Below are 14,079 nucleotides of genomic sequence, written 5' to 3'. Positions count from 1 at the left end.
TCCTCCTCGTCCGTCCATGAAGAGGAGGAGGTGGAGCTTTGTTACAGTGGCCGTGTGTATAGGAAGTCCACCCGTCCACTGTAACAAAGCTCCGCCTCCTCCTCGTCACGGACGGACAAGGAGGAGGTGGGGCAGCGTGGACGGCGCAGACTTCCTATACACACAGCCACTGTAACAAAGCTCCGTCTACTCCTCGTCACAGACGGACGAGGAGGAGGCGGGACGGCGTGGACGGCGCAGACTTCCTATACACACAACCCTGCTGTGAATTGGAGGGGGCAATGTACGGCGTAATATGGTTTTCCTTCCCTCCGCATCAATACTGACATGGCGGCAGGAGCTTTTGGGGGTTGGATCAGTCCAGTGGCAATTGGTAAGAAAAAAAGTGGATAATGAAGAAAAAAAGTTTTTGAAGGCTTTTATTACATTTTCAGGCTCCTAGGATTACCTAGTTGTCAAGGTGCCTTTACTACAGACAAACTTCCCTAAAGCTTCCCCTTTTCACAATCTCTTCTCTATAAGGTACATGGGCATAGTGAGGCATGCGATGGGTACAGTGAGGCTTGCAATGGGCACAGTGAGGCTGAAAATGGGAACAGTGAGGCGGCAAATGGGCACAGTGAGGCTGCAGATGGGCATTGTTGACCTTCTTTTCCACTTACAGCAGCTGCTGCATTCTCACCCTGGGCTTATACTCGAGTCAATAAGTTTTCCCGTTTTTTTGTGGTAAAATTAGGTGCCTCGGCTTAGATTCGGGTCGACTTATACTCGACCATATACGGTAATATAGCACCGTTTTTTCATTGTTTGTTAGATAAAGAAATGTAGTCAGACCTTGACTCCTCTATTAAATGTCTTCCAGCTGTCAGTGTAAGAATGGCTATGAAGGAGATGGAACTTTCTGTCAACCCATAGATGAATGCAAGAAGAAAGAACGAGGTGGATGTTCAGAAAATGTGAGTAAATAATATTGGACTTGCAAAACAGATATTTTGTGTTTAGGACTTGGATCCCCAAGTGTTGACCTATGAGCCCTATATCATATGTGATATTACTCCCTGTCGGCTTTGTTTTAGGCTGGGCAAGTCCTCACACTGCGTCTTTAGCAGTATAATTTTGACAAATTCTAACCTTTATTGAGACGTGCATTTTTATAAATGCAAACTGCTTTGCAGCGAAAACAATCCACATAGCCAAACCCTAACTTCATATCAGTGGCAAATCTGGCCTGGTTCACACTATTGTGGGTGGTTGCGGGTGCAGGATTCGTAGCGATTCCTGCACCCACAACCACCTGCAGTCAAAATGTTTACAAACGCACGGGTAATGGCATCCCCATGCATCTAAAAACGCAGTGCGTTTGTGGGTGCGGGAGCTGCAGGAAAACTGCACCATGCGATTTCCGGAACGTTGCATTTTTAAAATGCTGCAGGAACCTTTTTCCTGCATGAAACGCAGGCACAGCAGCCTTCAAATTAATAGGATGCCATGTTCGCACAAATGCTGGGACACAAACCCCCAATAGTGTGAACCAGGCCTTACATAAAATGTGGCGGTCATGTACGAAATACTTATAAACTATCTTTTTATTCAAAGCAGTAATGTCAGTGATGGGAGGACAGATCAGATCAGACTGATGTGCCTCCTTAGGGGTTAATGTTGTCCGAGGTTGTTCCAGGAACATTGTCAAATCTCCCCAGTAGAAAAACATAAAACAGTCAGCCATGAGATTAAAGTGACACTAAACTCTTGTTTTAAAAAATGTATTTTATTCAAGTATGTATTCTGAACTCAAGCCCATTCCATGCTCTCAGCCTCCTCCAAATTCTACAGATTCTTTTTTTTCTTCTGCTGTGATCCGACTTCCTGTTAGAGGGTGGCAGCATTCATTCCCTTTGATTCCGCTGTATGTAGGAACACCATCTGTTGCTCACTCCCAAGATTGACTATGGACTGTGGATTATGGGCTTTGTATATTGTTTATTATCTATTAAAGTGTATTTTCTCCAAATAATTGCGCTTGTAAGACTGCTGCTCACATACTGTGTGACATAAAATAGTGCGATCGCCATTTTATTCTCTAGGGTCTCTGCTGAAGAAAAAAATATACTGTTCAGGGGGTTCTATGTAATTTTCTAGCAAAAAAATACTAATTTAAACTTTTAAACAAAGACTTCTAGAAAAGGCCTGGTATTCAAGTGGTTAAAGGAAGTCAGGTGGAAAAGGAGAGGAGCAAACAAATACTCTTGCGCACAAGTGTATTGATCAGGTGATCTAAAGTTCAGGGTGGATAATGTCTCAGGCCTTGCTGCCCTCCAAGATAGGAGTATCCTCACAATCAAAAAAGGAATAAAGAAAAGAGGGCGCACCAGCCTTGTGCATTATCCTTTGATACGTTTATTAAAAGAATTAATTAAAAACTACTCACAAGCATGTGAAAGAAAACCGCAATGTAAAAGCCTTTAACTGGTGGCACTCGGTCTGATAATAGCAGTCTCCAGGTAATGGAGAGGACATGAGGACCACTGCTGGTTGACGCGTTTCGAAGGAATACCTTCTTCCTCAGAGCCTAGCAGTGCTACCTCCTTCAGCTTCTTATATACATATGCACATCCATAGAACACATTTCAGAGTGGCCCCAGTGCCCCACCCACAATTGTGGGCGGTCCGATGGAGAGGCAGGGCTAAAGTGACAGCTCTAAAATATATATATATATATATGTATATATACACAATAATACCAGGTTCCCATTGGAATATCAATACTAGTTGATATTCTATGTATGCCCATAATTTGACATCACAGGTCCCTATAGCCAATACAAGAGCAAATCAGGTGTTTACAGAAATAGAGATGTTTGAGAGCCATCTAAAGATAATAATGAATATAGCGCTATAAGGGTCTGGGTCTTACCATCCAGATATGTTGGTCCACATTTAGGTGTACAGCCACTAAGTATGGTGTCTGGCCCACTAATGGTGTTGTTATGGTGGTCAGACTAGTGTCTGGAACGCACACCATGTAGTTTACTTTTCGGAAAACTGGAAGTGTGGTCTAGACGTCACTTCCTGCGCACCTGCCATCACACAGGATTGAAGTCGGCTGCTATAGATGGCATCGGCCATTTTGTTGTAGACAGAGAGAACAGAGCAGACCAGGTCTACCATTACTCTATGTAGCTCTGCGAATACACATAGAAAAACGGGGAGAGGAGGGATAAAACAATACCATGCAGATTATCCATCTCACCCTTCAAATAGAGAGGGGACAAAGGGTCCCTGCCCTGAGCCCCTCTGGTATTAGGTCACAGTAAGCAATAGGCAGCCTACAGAGAATACACGCATAGGAAAAAATATATGTATACACATATGCACCCACATATAAATCAATGGATGTTGAAATAAAAGTGGAAAATAGTGGTAAACATACATATATATATATATATATATATATATATATATATATATATATATATATATATATATAAAATATATATGCTGTATGTGATATATTATATATAATGATTAAAAGTAAAATAGTATACATTTTATAAATTGAATTCCATAAGTTTAGCCCTAAAAATGAATTTCTATATTAAATTGATTAAAAGTTAATGACTAAAAATGGTTAATAAGGAGAGGTTTGGGAGCTCATGGAGGATGACAAACACAGTAAGAAATGATTGAATGAAATATAGTATTACAGGACCATTAAGTAGTGGATGTGTATTTAAGATTTTTGGAGAACAAAGATATAATTTAGTATTTAGGATCAGTTCACACTAGAATGCGGTGCAGGAAAGGCGCGTTCTGTCTGTGTTTCTGGCACCACAGGTGAATGCACTGCCCTTGCAACCTGCATACAGATGCCAGTGTATTAATTGCATCCCAAACACAGATCGCAAATTTTTTTTTTTGTTTGTTTGCGGGCACTAAATCGAATGGTACCACAGTACCAGTCGGTTTAGTGCTGTGTATTTTTAAAAAGTAGTGCAAGCACTACTTTTTCTGCAGTCCAGTTCATTTTACAGCCCAATGGGCTGTCAGAATGCAATCCCAGTGTGATCTGGCCCTTAGTGGCACATTAAGGCCAGCTTTGTACTCTGCAGTGTTGTAGCAACAAGTGTATATGTTCACAAGTGTTTAAATCCAAGGGATGATTAAAGCGGGGTTCCACCCACATTTTGAACAATATCTGTATGTATTCTCTTCCTTGCCTAGATGCTGACATGCCGTTTAAAAAAATTTAAATCGCCGTAATTACCTTTTATTTTTCTATTCTTCTTTGCACTTCCTGGTTCTCCTCCCGTGGGAGTAGGCGTGCTTCTAGCCTCTCCCAGACTCCTGGGAGCTAGTCTCAGGCTTCCCAGGATGACACTGAGCATGTGCGGGAATGAGCGGTGAATGCTGGGAGCACAGCATTCACCACATCCAGGATATAAATGCTTGTGGGCTTCAAATGCCCACAATGAAGATGGAAACCGCCTGCAGTGAATAATATAAGTTATTCTTTCCGACGAAATCTGACACAGGCGGACATATTACACACAATATGTGAGTATGTAATGCTGAGAAGAAAAGTTTGTGAATGAACTCAAAAAAAAAAAAAAAAACGATAGATAGGTGGACCCCCGCTTTAAATTCTTTAGTTTAGTGAGAGCTAAGAGCAAAGTTAAGACCTGAGTTTTTTCTATAGAAGAAAAAAAGGAAAATATCCAAAATATACAATATAGTCTATGATACCACTTTCTTAGGGCCACACTGTGTGGAGCGGGGTACTCCAGTGCAGAGATCTGATCACCAGAGTAGTCAAGAATAAAGCATGGTGGGCAATTTGAATCTGTAATTCAAATGTATATTTTTTTACATTCTTCCAGACTTTCGCTACTCATTGGGCCAACATAGATCAAACAGAACACTTTGTTTAGTGGCAGTTGTGATCACTCCTATTCTATGAATGACAATATCACTGATAGGGTATTCTGTTGCATTATGTAGTATCGCAAGGTTTTGGATTGTTGAGAATGTGACCTGCAGTTCATCAAAGTCTGTTTGAGCACTGTGCTCTTATCACATTTCATGATAAAGAAATGTATAGATTTTCTAGTCTGATCAATGCTGTACAATAACAGACTAAAGTATGATTTTTTGCAAACAAGCTTTGTTGATGTGGAAAGAGTATAAGCATGAAAGGAGTGATTAATCAACATAACATGATTCTTGCAGGCCGCTTGCCTCAGTTACTCTACAGGGTACTTGTGTCAATGTAATGCTGGCTGGAGTGGTGATGGGATAGAATGTGTACCTATTGACAATTGTGCCTTGGAGGCTAGAGGAGGCTGCCATGTTAATGCCAACTGCCTCTTTACCCAGCCTGGCAAGGTAAGCAGTACACTCTTTAAAACTAGTGAATATTCAGAAGAAATACATTTGTATCATTGTTTGCCTGGTTGTATAGCTGTACAGCTATTAAAACACTTTGTTAATCTTCCATGCGGCTCTTTAAAATGGACCTTCACCCTCTCCTACCAATTGCTGTGGTTTTTTGAGCCCCTTCTGTTACACAGTTGGATAGCAAAATTTTTCACCTAGGCAAGAATTATGTTACCAGAACCACCTGCCCAATCCTGTAGCCAGTAGGCCAATTGTGAAACCAACACCACACATCCCAGGAATCTTTGCAATAATTTGCAATGCACTACACATGACCCAAGAACTCACTGCCACATTATGAAGGGGCAAGAAAAGACAGCCGACACCCTGATAACATCAGATGAGAAGATGGCGGTGTGGAAGCCAAAGTTCTGACACAGAACGGCAGCTTACACCAAGCAATGCTGGGTTCATTGCGAGTATGTTTTTTTTTTTTTTTTTTATGAACAAGCCAGTTTTCAAAGTAAGAACTGGTTTACCAATGGAAAAGACCTTCAATACAGTGGACCCACAATCCTCTAATAGCTGACACAGTATTGTGTAGAAATACACTTTACTATAACAGAGAATATGTTCTTGGTTGCTGACTTTATCCGCATTGGAAAGATTTCACATCACATTTTATCCATCTGACCTCCTGTCAATATGGACTCAGACAGCATTAAATATCTAAAGGTCCTAATTCTTTATTAATCCAATAAATATTAATGAGCCAGAGTTGTTATTTAATGTATGTCCAACTGTGTTTTTCTATGCATTAAAGAGACCCTGTCACCAATAAAAGTTGCATTTAAAAAAACACAGAAAAATCAAGCATTTTAAAATTCACTTGCAATGTACCTCTAAACCTGTTAGCAAGTTTGACTAGCCCTCTCCTCATCTAGGAATGTCTAATTACTACCTGTGCTGGACCAACTTCTCCGCCCCTCCCTTCATAAGTTGTAATGCAGGAATAGGGCAAGGTGAATACTATAAAGTTTCACTTGAGTGACAGCTCAGAGTCTGTTGGGGTTGGTGGCATCACATCCAAGATGGCGGCAGCCAGCAGCAGTCCTTTAAGACACTTTTATTGTTATGGTAAAATTGTTGTTGAAATGAATGGTATGGTGGCAGAGGAGAGTGCCAGGCTACTTTTTAATGGAACGAGTAAGTAGAACTCCAATAGAATAATTAATGCTATTACATCCAACTTGGAATCTCTTGGCAGAATAGCCTATTATGGGATTTTTAATCAAGAGAATGTATGTTAGTCCCTTTTACTGCTGATTTTCTTAATTACAAATCTGTTGAATAATGCCAAAATTTTCTGGTGTATTCAGTTTCAGTACAGAGTCTATAAAATCATTGTATTTCACCATTTTTATTTATTTTTTTTTGCTTCACAGAATGACTGCATTTGTAAAAAAGGTTATGCTGGTGATGGGTACTCCTGCGACCCAGTTAACATATGTTTAGAAAACAATGGTGGCTGCCATGAAATGGTTGGTATTGTCAACAGTGAAAACTGTAATTTAAATCTCAACTCCACTTAACACTTACAGTATACTTTAGCTGGGGGCTATTCCCCTCTCATCCCTATAAATATGCTAACTTAATTTTTAAATAAAATATTTCCATTTGTATTATATACCTTATTTTAGACCAAGCAAGATCAACACTGGGTCTCGGTGTTTCGGGGGGGGGGGGGGGGGGGGCTTGCACAGATTCCTGAAAACAGCATCACAGCACGGATGATTGATAGTTTGGCCCTCTTCATGCATTGTTCACGTTTCATTCATAGAAGCTGTAGTAATGGCTTTTATAAATGGAACAGCTGGGCAGTAAACTTGGCCTTTAACAAAGACATTATTTAAGTCACCGTGGTTGCAATATGAGATAAGGCAAAACAGATATATCATGCATCATATTATCATGAGATAATGCAAATGCATATTTTAGATTTACATCATTTTAGCCAGTAGATGGATTTCTCTGCTTCTTTTTTAAATGTTTACCAGTCTAACTATTCCTACTTTGAAATTAATGTAATATATAGAATTCCTTAGTTCAACTGAATTTATTCAGAGGATTGACATTCTCTTCTCTGCGGGGTCCCCTGCTGATTTTCAGTTAGAAACAGACAGTCTAAAAGCAAGCAATGTCTGCTATGCTTGCCTTTTAGAAACCCCATAAAGGTTTGTAACACCAGTGTCATGGCTATACCCTGTCCACTGATCAAGTATCTCTTTCTTCTTACCGTTCCCCATGGTGTCAGCCCTGCTTTCACACTCCAAGCATGCATACACTGAGTACAGACTGGTAAGTCACTTGCCCTCCTGTGTCCTCCAAAGTGCATGCTCCACCTGTCCTTAGTGCACATCTTACCTTACCCTAGCAGAACAGGGGACCAGAGATCTGTGGCTGGGAGTGAACGTCAGAGAGCAAGGGAGTTTTGTAAATGTTTGACCACACTGGGTTGTCTACATCTATTAGGATATGTTACGTTGCTTGCTAACAGTGGATTATGTTGAAAAACTGAGCCATTAGTACCACTTTAATGTTTACATAAAGATTTTATAATAATAAATAGTAAGGTAGAAAATAATACAGTATAATATTAGTTTTAAATATGTGACACAGTTCAAGATTTTTTTTAATGTTATGTAATAACATCTAGATAATGACAGCATTTATAATGAATACATTCCATTGTTTCCCTAGGCAACGTGTAAGCCAACCACCGGAGGTGAGAGGTCATGCGCATGCCCTGAAGGATTTGCAGGGAATGGCCTAGATTGTTATGGAGACATATTATTGGTTTGTATAAATGAATTTCTTTAAAACTATACTATACCTGTTAATTCATTTAATTTTATTTGTAAAAGTTACAGAGCAAATTTCCAGGCTCCAGCTGTTTGGTACAGTATTACGAGGATGTCTTGGTCTTGCTGATAGGAGAGCTGGGAATTGTGTTGGTAAAATGTTAGCACTGGAATACTTAAGACATATAGGTACCTATTGAACACTACCAATGACCATCTGAAAGACAGTTGACCCGTAGTGTAGAGTAAATTCTTTATGTGCTTTAAACAACTGAGCATACCATTTTACAGGAACAAAGTAGTCCCCTATTATATTATGGCATGTAAGAGTGAAAACATCAATTTACATATCCATTAAGACAGAAAGTCGCACCTGTTGTATAAATGAACTATCTAACCCAAATCGCCCAGATGGGAGCTTTATAATCCCAATACTGAAGTATAATGACACTTTGTGTTACTGGGGCACAGAGAGTCCCCGCAGGATTTTTTTTCCTTTTAGGTCATGCTGGAGTAGAGGAGAGGAAGGAAAAAAAGGGAATTGGGATACATATTAGAAAGAAGAAAAGAGTAAGCGTGCTAGACGAAGTGTTCAGATTACATCCACTGAGCCTAACTCCTGGGGATAGAACCCAAGACTCTCCTTATACCTAGCTGGGAATTTAAATTTTACACAATAGAACCATGTCTTCCGAAACCTTTGCCCTTGTTGCCAAAGGGACGGAGTAAAGTCTTCCATTTGCACTATGTAATTTATCACCATGCCCAATTGCCCCACTGTAGGAGGAGTGGTATCATTCAGTAAATTAATTGACAAGGATTGGCTGTAGTTACTATTTGGAAAGAGAACTGAGATGAAGAGGCAGGCTGCCAGGTTGTTCCCTAAGGACAGCCCAGTGAGTTCCTGTGGTGTATCAGCCATTGATTGTAATTCTGCCCCTATTTTCCAACCTCCCGTAATCCAACAGTATGGTAGTGGACTGGCTTATTTCTTTCAATTTACAAAACTGGAGCTTTCCAAATTGTACATTCCTGAAAGTCAGTATATTTACAGGTACGCTCTCCTTAGGCTTCACCTGACAGTGGCTTGTCTGGTGATAGTTCAGTGAGAGCACGTGTGCGTAATGTGGAATGAGTAAGAGGTATGCCAATTCTCCCCATGCTCCAGAAGTCAGTGCTTCTGTAGACTTGGCTGGGACTGCCAGAAAACTTACCGTAATAATAAAGGTATAGTCTGGCAAAATAAGATACTTATTAGTTAATAGGTTTCCTAGCTTAGTACATTACCCAAACTACAGATTTATTTTAATTATAAGTTTTGTATACAGTAGATACTGTTTTAAAAGACAGTGGCTGTAATATTTCCAGGAGGTCCTCTCCGGGGGTTCTTTAGATTCTTTTTGCCCCACTTCATAAGTAGTAGTTCTTCATTGTTGCTTTATTGCATTATAGAGGCCAGACTCATACTGGAACTCTGTAACTGCCATTTGCCGGAATGGGTTCTGTAACTAACAGTAATAATGAATTGGTTTCCATATATTCAACTGATGAGAACAGAAAAGCATGCAGTGTTTATGTGCACACTTGGTCAGTGATTTGTACTAACTAATGAATAAAGAGACAAAGCAGCAGAAAGAATGTTTTGCATAGATGTCCCCTTCCATGTAATTGCCATCTACACATTAAATTCTGAACTCTTCCTACAGGTAAAAAAAGTTTAGCTTCCTTGATGTAGCATTACTTTCCTCTTCTCCACACCTTGTAAGCTCTGTTAATTTTCTTCAAAATATTACATTTTTTGGGGAATTTTTGTGGAAATGCATTTAGACATGCGAGTGAAGAAAAAATTTGACATTGGAACACTTGATGTGTTGACAGCTATATAAGAGGGGATTTCTCTTCCTTTGGAGAGATTTCCTGTAACATTTTGTTGTCAGTACTGAACAGGGAGCTGTAGTATGTCACCCCAGTGAAACGCAGTGGTAAAAAAAAAAACAAACAAAAAAAAACTGATGTTTAAACAATTCCACCCCATTCAAGAGCCATTGGGGTAAGGTGTTTGCGGAAAAGAAAAGAGGGGTGGGAAATGAAGAGTAGAGAGATGGGGAGAGGAAGAGGCAACTGTTATCTATTTGGGAAGAAATAATATTAATCAGAAAAGGTTTCGAGAACAGTCCAATCACCAACTGCTGTAGTCTGAACCAGAGGAACCCACAGACAGAAGATTACCATCCAGCATGGCTGAACACAGCTGGGTCAAACAGCTGTCCTCACATATCAGAATCTTCTTAAAATTATTTTTGTTATTAATAATACAATTTTTCTTATTAAATTGATATAGTCTTATTATTTTTTTTTCTGCTTCTAGGAGCTGCACAGGATCCCAGAAGTGTCCATTTTCAGGCAATGGTTGACGGTATTATTATATTTCTATTTTTGTTACATTATGATTGCAGTTTCTATGGGTCTGGGAGTTGTTCTTGGAAAAATGTTCACAGCAATTTTTTATTTATTTTTATTTATTTATTTTGAATTTTTTTGCTGAGCATCAATTTTTGATAGATGATGGCTACTTCTGGACCTTGTTACAAAATGTAATGAGCCCCTCAACATTCTCTGCTTATAACTGAAAATAAAGCCTTAGATGTTTACAAGGGGGTATAGCCTTCTAGCACAGGACTTCAGTTTTTCTTTCTAGGCTTAATTTCTAGGCTTCATTTAGTGCAAGGAGTCTACTCATCTGACTTCTGCCTCGATCTGGGAACCCCTTCTTTTGATTCAGGATTGCTATTCTCAAACACACCAACCTTAATGCTCTTGTTTTCTGTTACATACAATAAGCCATATGGGGGAAAAAAAACCTAAGCATTAGGAAGTATCAGATTCAAGCCTTTAAATTGATGCTTACGGCTGTTCCTTTCTCAGTGTCTGCTAACATAGGCATACGCAGGGCTTTTTTTAGTGGGATTGCAATTCCAGCACCTCCAGCACTGAATGTATATAATGGCAAGGGGTGATGGGGTGTGTGGGAGCGTATATTATTGCTGGCTGCTGGGGGGATCTATTGTCGATGGGGGGGGGGGGGGGTCATTTGTTGCTGGGAGGCATCTACTGTTGAGGGAGGGATCTATTGCTGCTTGCTGCTGAAAAATGTAATGTTGCTGGGTGGATCTATTGGTGCAGGGGTTATTTTGTTGGGGGTGGGGCTATTATTGCTGGAGGGATCTATTTTAGCTTTTGGGTCAACTGTTGTTGGTTGCAGGGTATTTATTTTATTGCATTTCTTGTTAATAATAACACATTCCATACAAATTTCTTAGCACCACAAAATGATACTTGGCTCTGTATTCTCTAAAAGGGCCGTACTGGGAGGTGGGTAGGTGGTGGGACTGAGGGACAGTGCTTTGAGGTGGTTAGAGGGTGGAGAGAAGGGGGTGAGTTGGGCAGGGGGAAGCACGTGCATCTATTCTCTGAGAAAAAAAAACCCTGGGCATACATAAACTGAACCTTAGTAACTAAAAATTCTAACATTTTCTTGTTCGAAAATGATCCCTCTACTTCCAGTGATGCTGCTACTTCTGTTTGAAATTGAATCCTACAAAGGTTGTGCAAATCAATTACAGTAACTGCTGCTGCTAATGTTTGAAACTCTCATCACTTACAGGTGGCCATATTAAACTCATTCATTTTGATATACTAACCAATTTTTAAGAGCAGTAATGATTAGCATCATCAAGCAGCAAGCGGTCTTGTCTATTTACGCCTTGCCTTTTATATATATTTTTAAATGATTTAACAAACAATTCAGAATAGTCATGTTCATGTTATGTCACCTTAACAGACCAAATGGGAGCAAATAAGAGAAATTCATTGTTGGAGTTATTATAATTATATTGATCCTGTCATGACCAAAGATTTTGAAGTTTAGATACTCACACTACGTTTAGCAGCATTGATATACAATGGTATAAAGGATGTGAGGTCCTAATATGAAACCAATGTATGGTCAGCAGAAGGGCCCATTAAGTAAAAATGTGCATCCAAGTGGATTCTTGAGCAAGTGGGTATTTATTGATCATAAACACAGGTTAAAATAAATCAATAAACACTGACCTTCTTGAGGAATCCACTTGGAAACAACTTTTTATTTAATGGGCACCTCTGCTGATCACACATTGGATACATTTTGGGGCCTCATCCTTTCTACCATTGTTCAATAGATCTGATTGCAAACATCTTAGCGCAGTTCAAGAATTTCCGGAAAACCCAGACGAACTTCAAGTGCGACCGCCCACACTTTGCGTGGAGACCATAATTTTCTCCACTTGTGCTAAAATAGGTTGCTCCACCCTACGACGGGTATCCAGCAACCTTATGAATGTGAGTATAAACTTACTACACTTTTTACCACACTTTTCACTATATTTTTTACATACGTATTACTGAATACTACAGTACTAGTTACATGGTTCGTCTGGTTATAAAAAAGAAACAAGTCCACCCATTTCAAACCACAGAAAAAAAAAAACACACACACAAAAAGAAAACGTCCATATACACAATCCTATACCTACAGTTGATCCAGAAGAAAACAATAAAAAACAATAAAGCATAATCCAATTCGCTCCAGCAGGGGAAAACAATTCCTTCCTGATCCCCCAAGAGGCAATCTGATATTCCCTCGCTCAACTTTGCCTATAAATATTAGTATTCAGATATATTTTTGCATTTAGGAAAGAATTCAGGAATTTTTTAAAAAAACAATCTACTGAGCTGGCTAGAACCAGCTCTCGAGGGAGTCTATTCCACATTTTCACAGCTCTTACTGTGAAGAAGTCTTTCCGTATTTGGAGATTTATATCTCTTCCTCTAGACGTAAAGAATGCCCCCTTGTCCTCTGTGATTAACTTAAAGTGAATAACTCAACACCAAGTTCATTATATGGACCACTTATGTATTTGTACATGTTGATTATTTAGATTTTGATTTAGTTCCTCAAATCTTTCCTCATAGCTGAGCTCCTCCATGTCTCTGATCAGTATGGTTGCCCGTCTCTGCACTTTCTCCAGTTCCCCGATATAATTTTTGAGAACTGGTGCCCAAAACTGAACTGCATATTCCAGATGAAGTCTTACTAATGATTTGTACAGGGGCAAAATGATATCTCTCTCTCTGGAGTCCGTACCTCTCTTAATACAAGAAAGGATTTTGCTTGATTTGGAAATCGCAGCTTGGCATTGCATTCTATTAGTAAGCATATGATCTACCAGAACACCCAGATCCATATCTACCATTGATTCCCCAAGTTGTACTCCATCCCTTCTACCCTTAGAAGTATCTCTAATGGCTTTTTATTTCTCTTTTTCTCCTGGTCTCTGCTCATCCTGGAGCACCATTGACTGTTTTTTTTTAGGTTGGTGTTGCCAACTTACCAGATTGAAATTTACTGACACGACACCCAACATTTACTGGCATAGCCAAGTTTTTACTGACATTTTCTACATTACAGTATTAAGTGCAAGTTTCAGTATTTAGGTTACAAACAAGTACAATATGCAATTAGCAATGTGATTCAATTATATTAAGGCAAAAAACACATTTCTTATTTTATTTTCTATATAATAAGTTAGTAGCTCAGGGACAGGACTCAGGAGGGGGCAACGCTCCCTTGCACCATGACATCACACAACATGCTTGGGCACTGCCCCTGCCAGACCCACCCACTGCTGGTGCCACCCAAACACACTATATCAGGCACTCGGACTCAAAACTGCACATGCACAGTTCCGAGCAGAGCATCGCAGCCATATTTTTTACTGGCAACCTTTTCCTGTCATTGGCATTT

At 39.6% G+C, this 14,079-nt stretch overlaps 1 protein-coding gene across 2 annotated transcripts in view; it reads left to right on the top strand.

Moving 5' to 3' along the window:
* STAB1 (stabilin 1) overlaps window positions 1-14,079 on the top strand; it is a 508,133-nt gene that overhangs the window by 206,016 nt on the left and 288,038 nt on the right. For both annotated transcript variants that reach the window (XM_073592448.1, XM_073592449.1), the window contains 5 exons: window positions 863-956; window positions 5,227-5,382; window positions 6,819-6,914; window positions 8,134-8,229; window positions 10,603-10,650. In XM_073592448.1, coding sequence (XP_073448549.1) covers window positions 863-956; window positions 5,227-5,382; window positions 6,819-6,914; window positions 8,134-8,229; window positions 10,603-10,650 — 490 coding nt within the window. The remainder of the gene's footprint in view (window positions 1-862; window positions 957-5,226; window positions 5,383-6,818; window positions 6,915-8,133; window positions 8,230-10,602; window positions 10,651-14,079) is intronic.

The sequence above is a fragment of the Aquarana catesbeiana genome, linkage group LG07 (genome assembly GCF_042186555.1).
Source record: "Aquarana catesbeiana isolate 2022-GZ linkage group LG07, ASM4218655v1, whole genome shotgun sequence".
NCBI classification, from domain to species: Eukaryota; Metazoa; Chordata; class Amphibia; order Anura; family Ranidae; genus Aquarana; species Aquarana catesbeiana.
The sequence above is the reverse complement of the archived record's forward strand: the minus strand, read 5'-3'. Positions and strand labels throughout refer to the sequence as shown.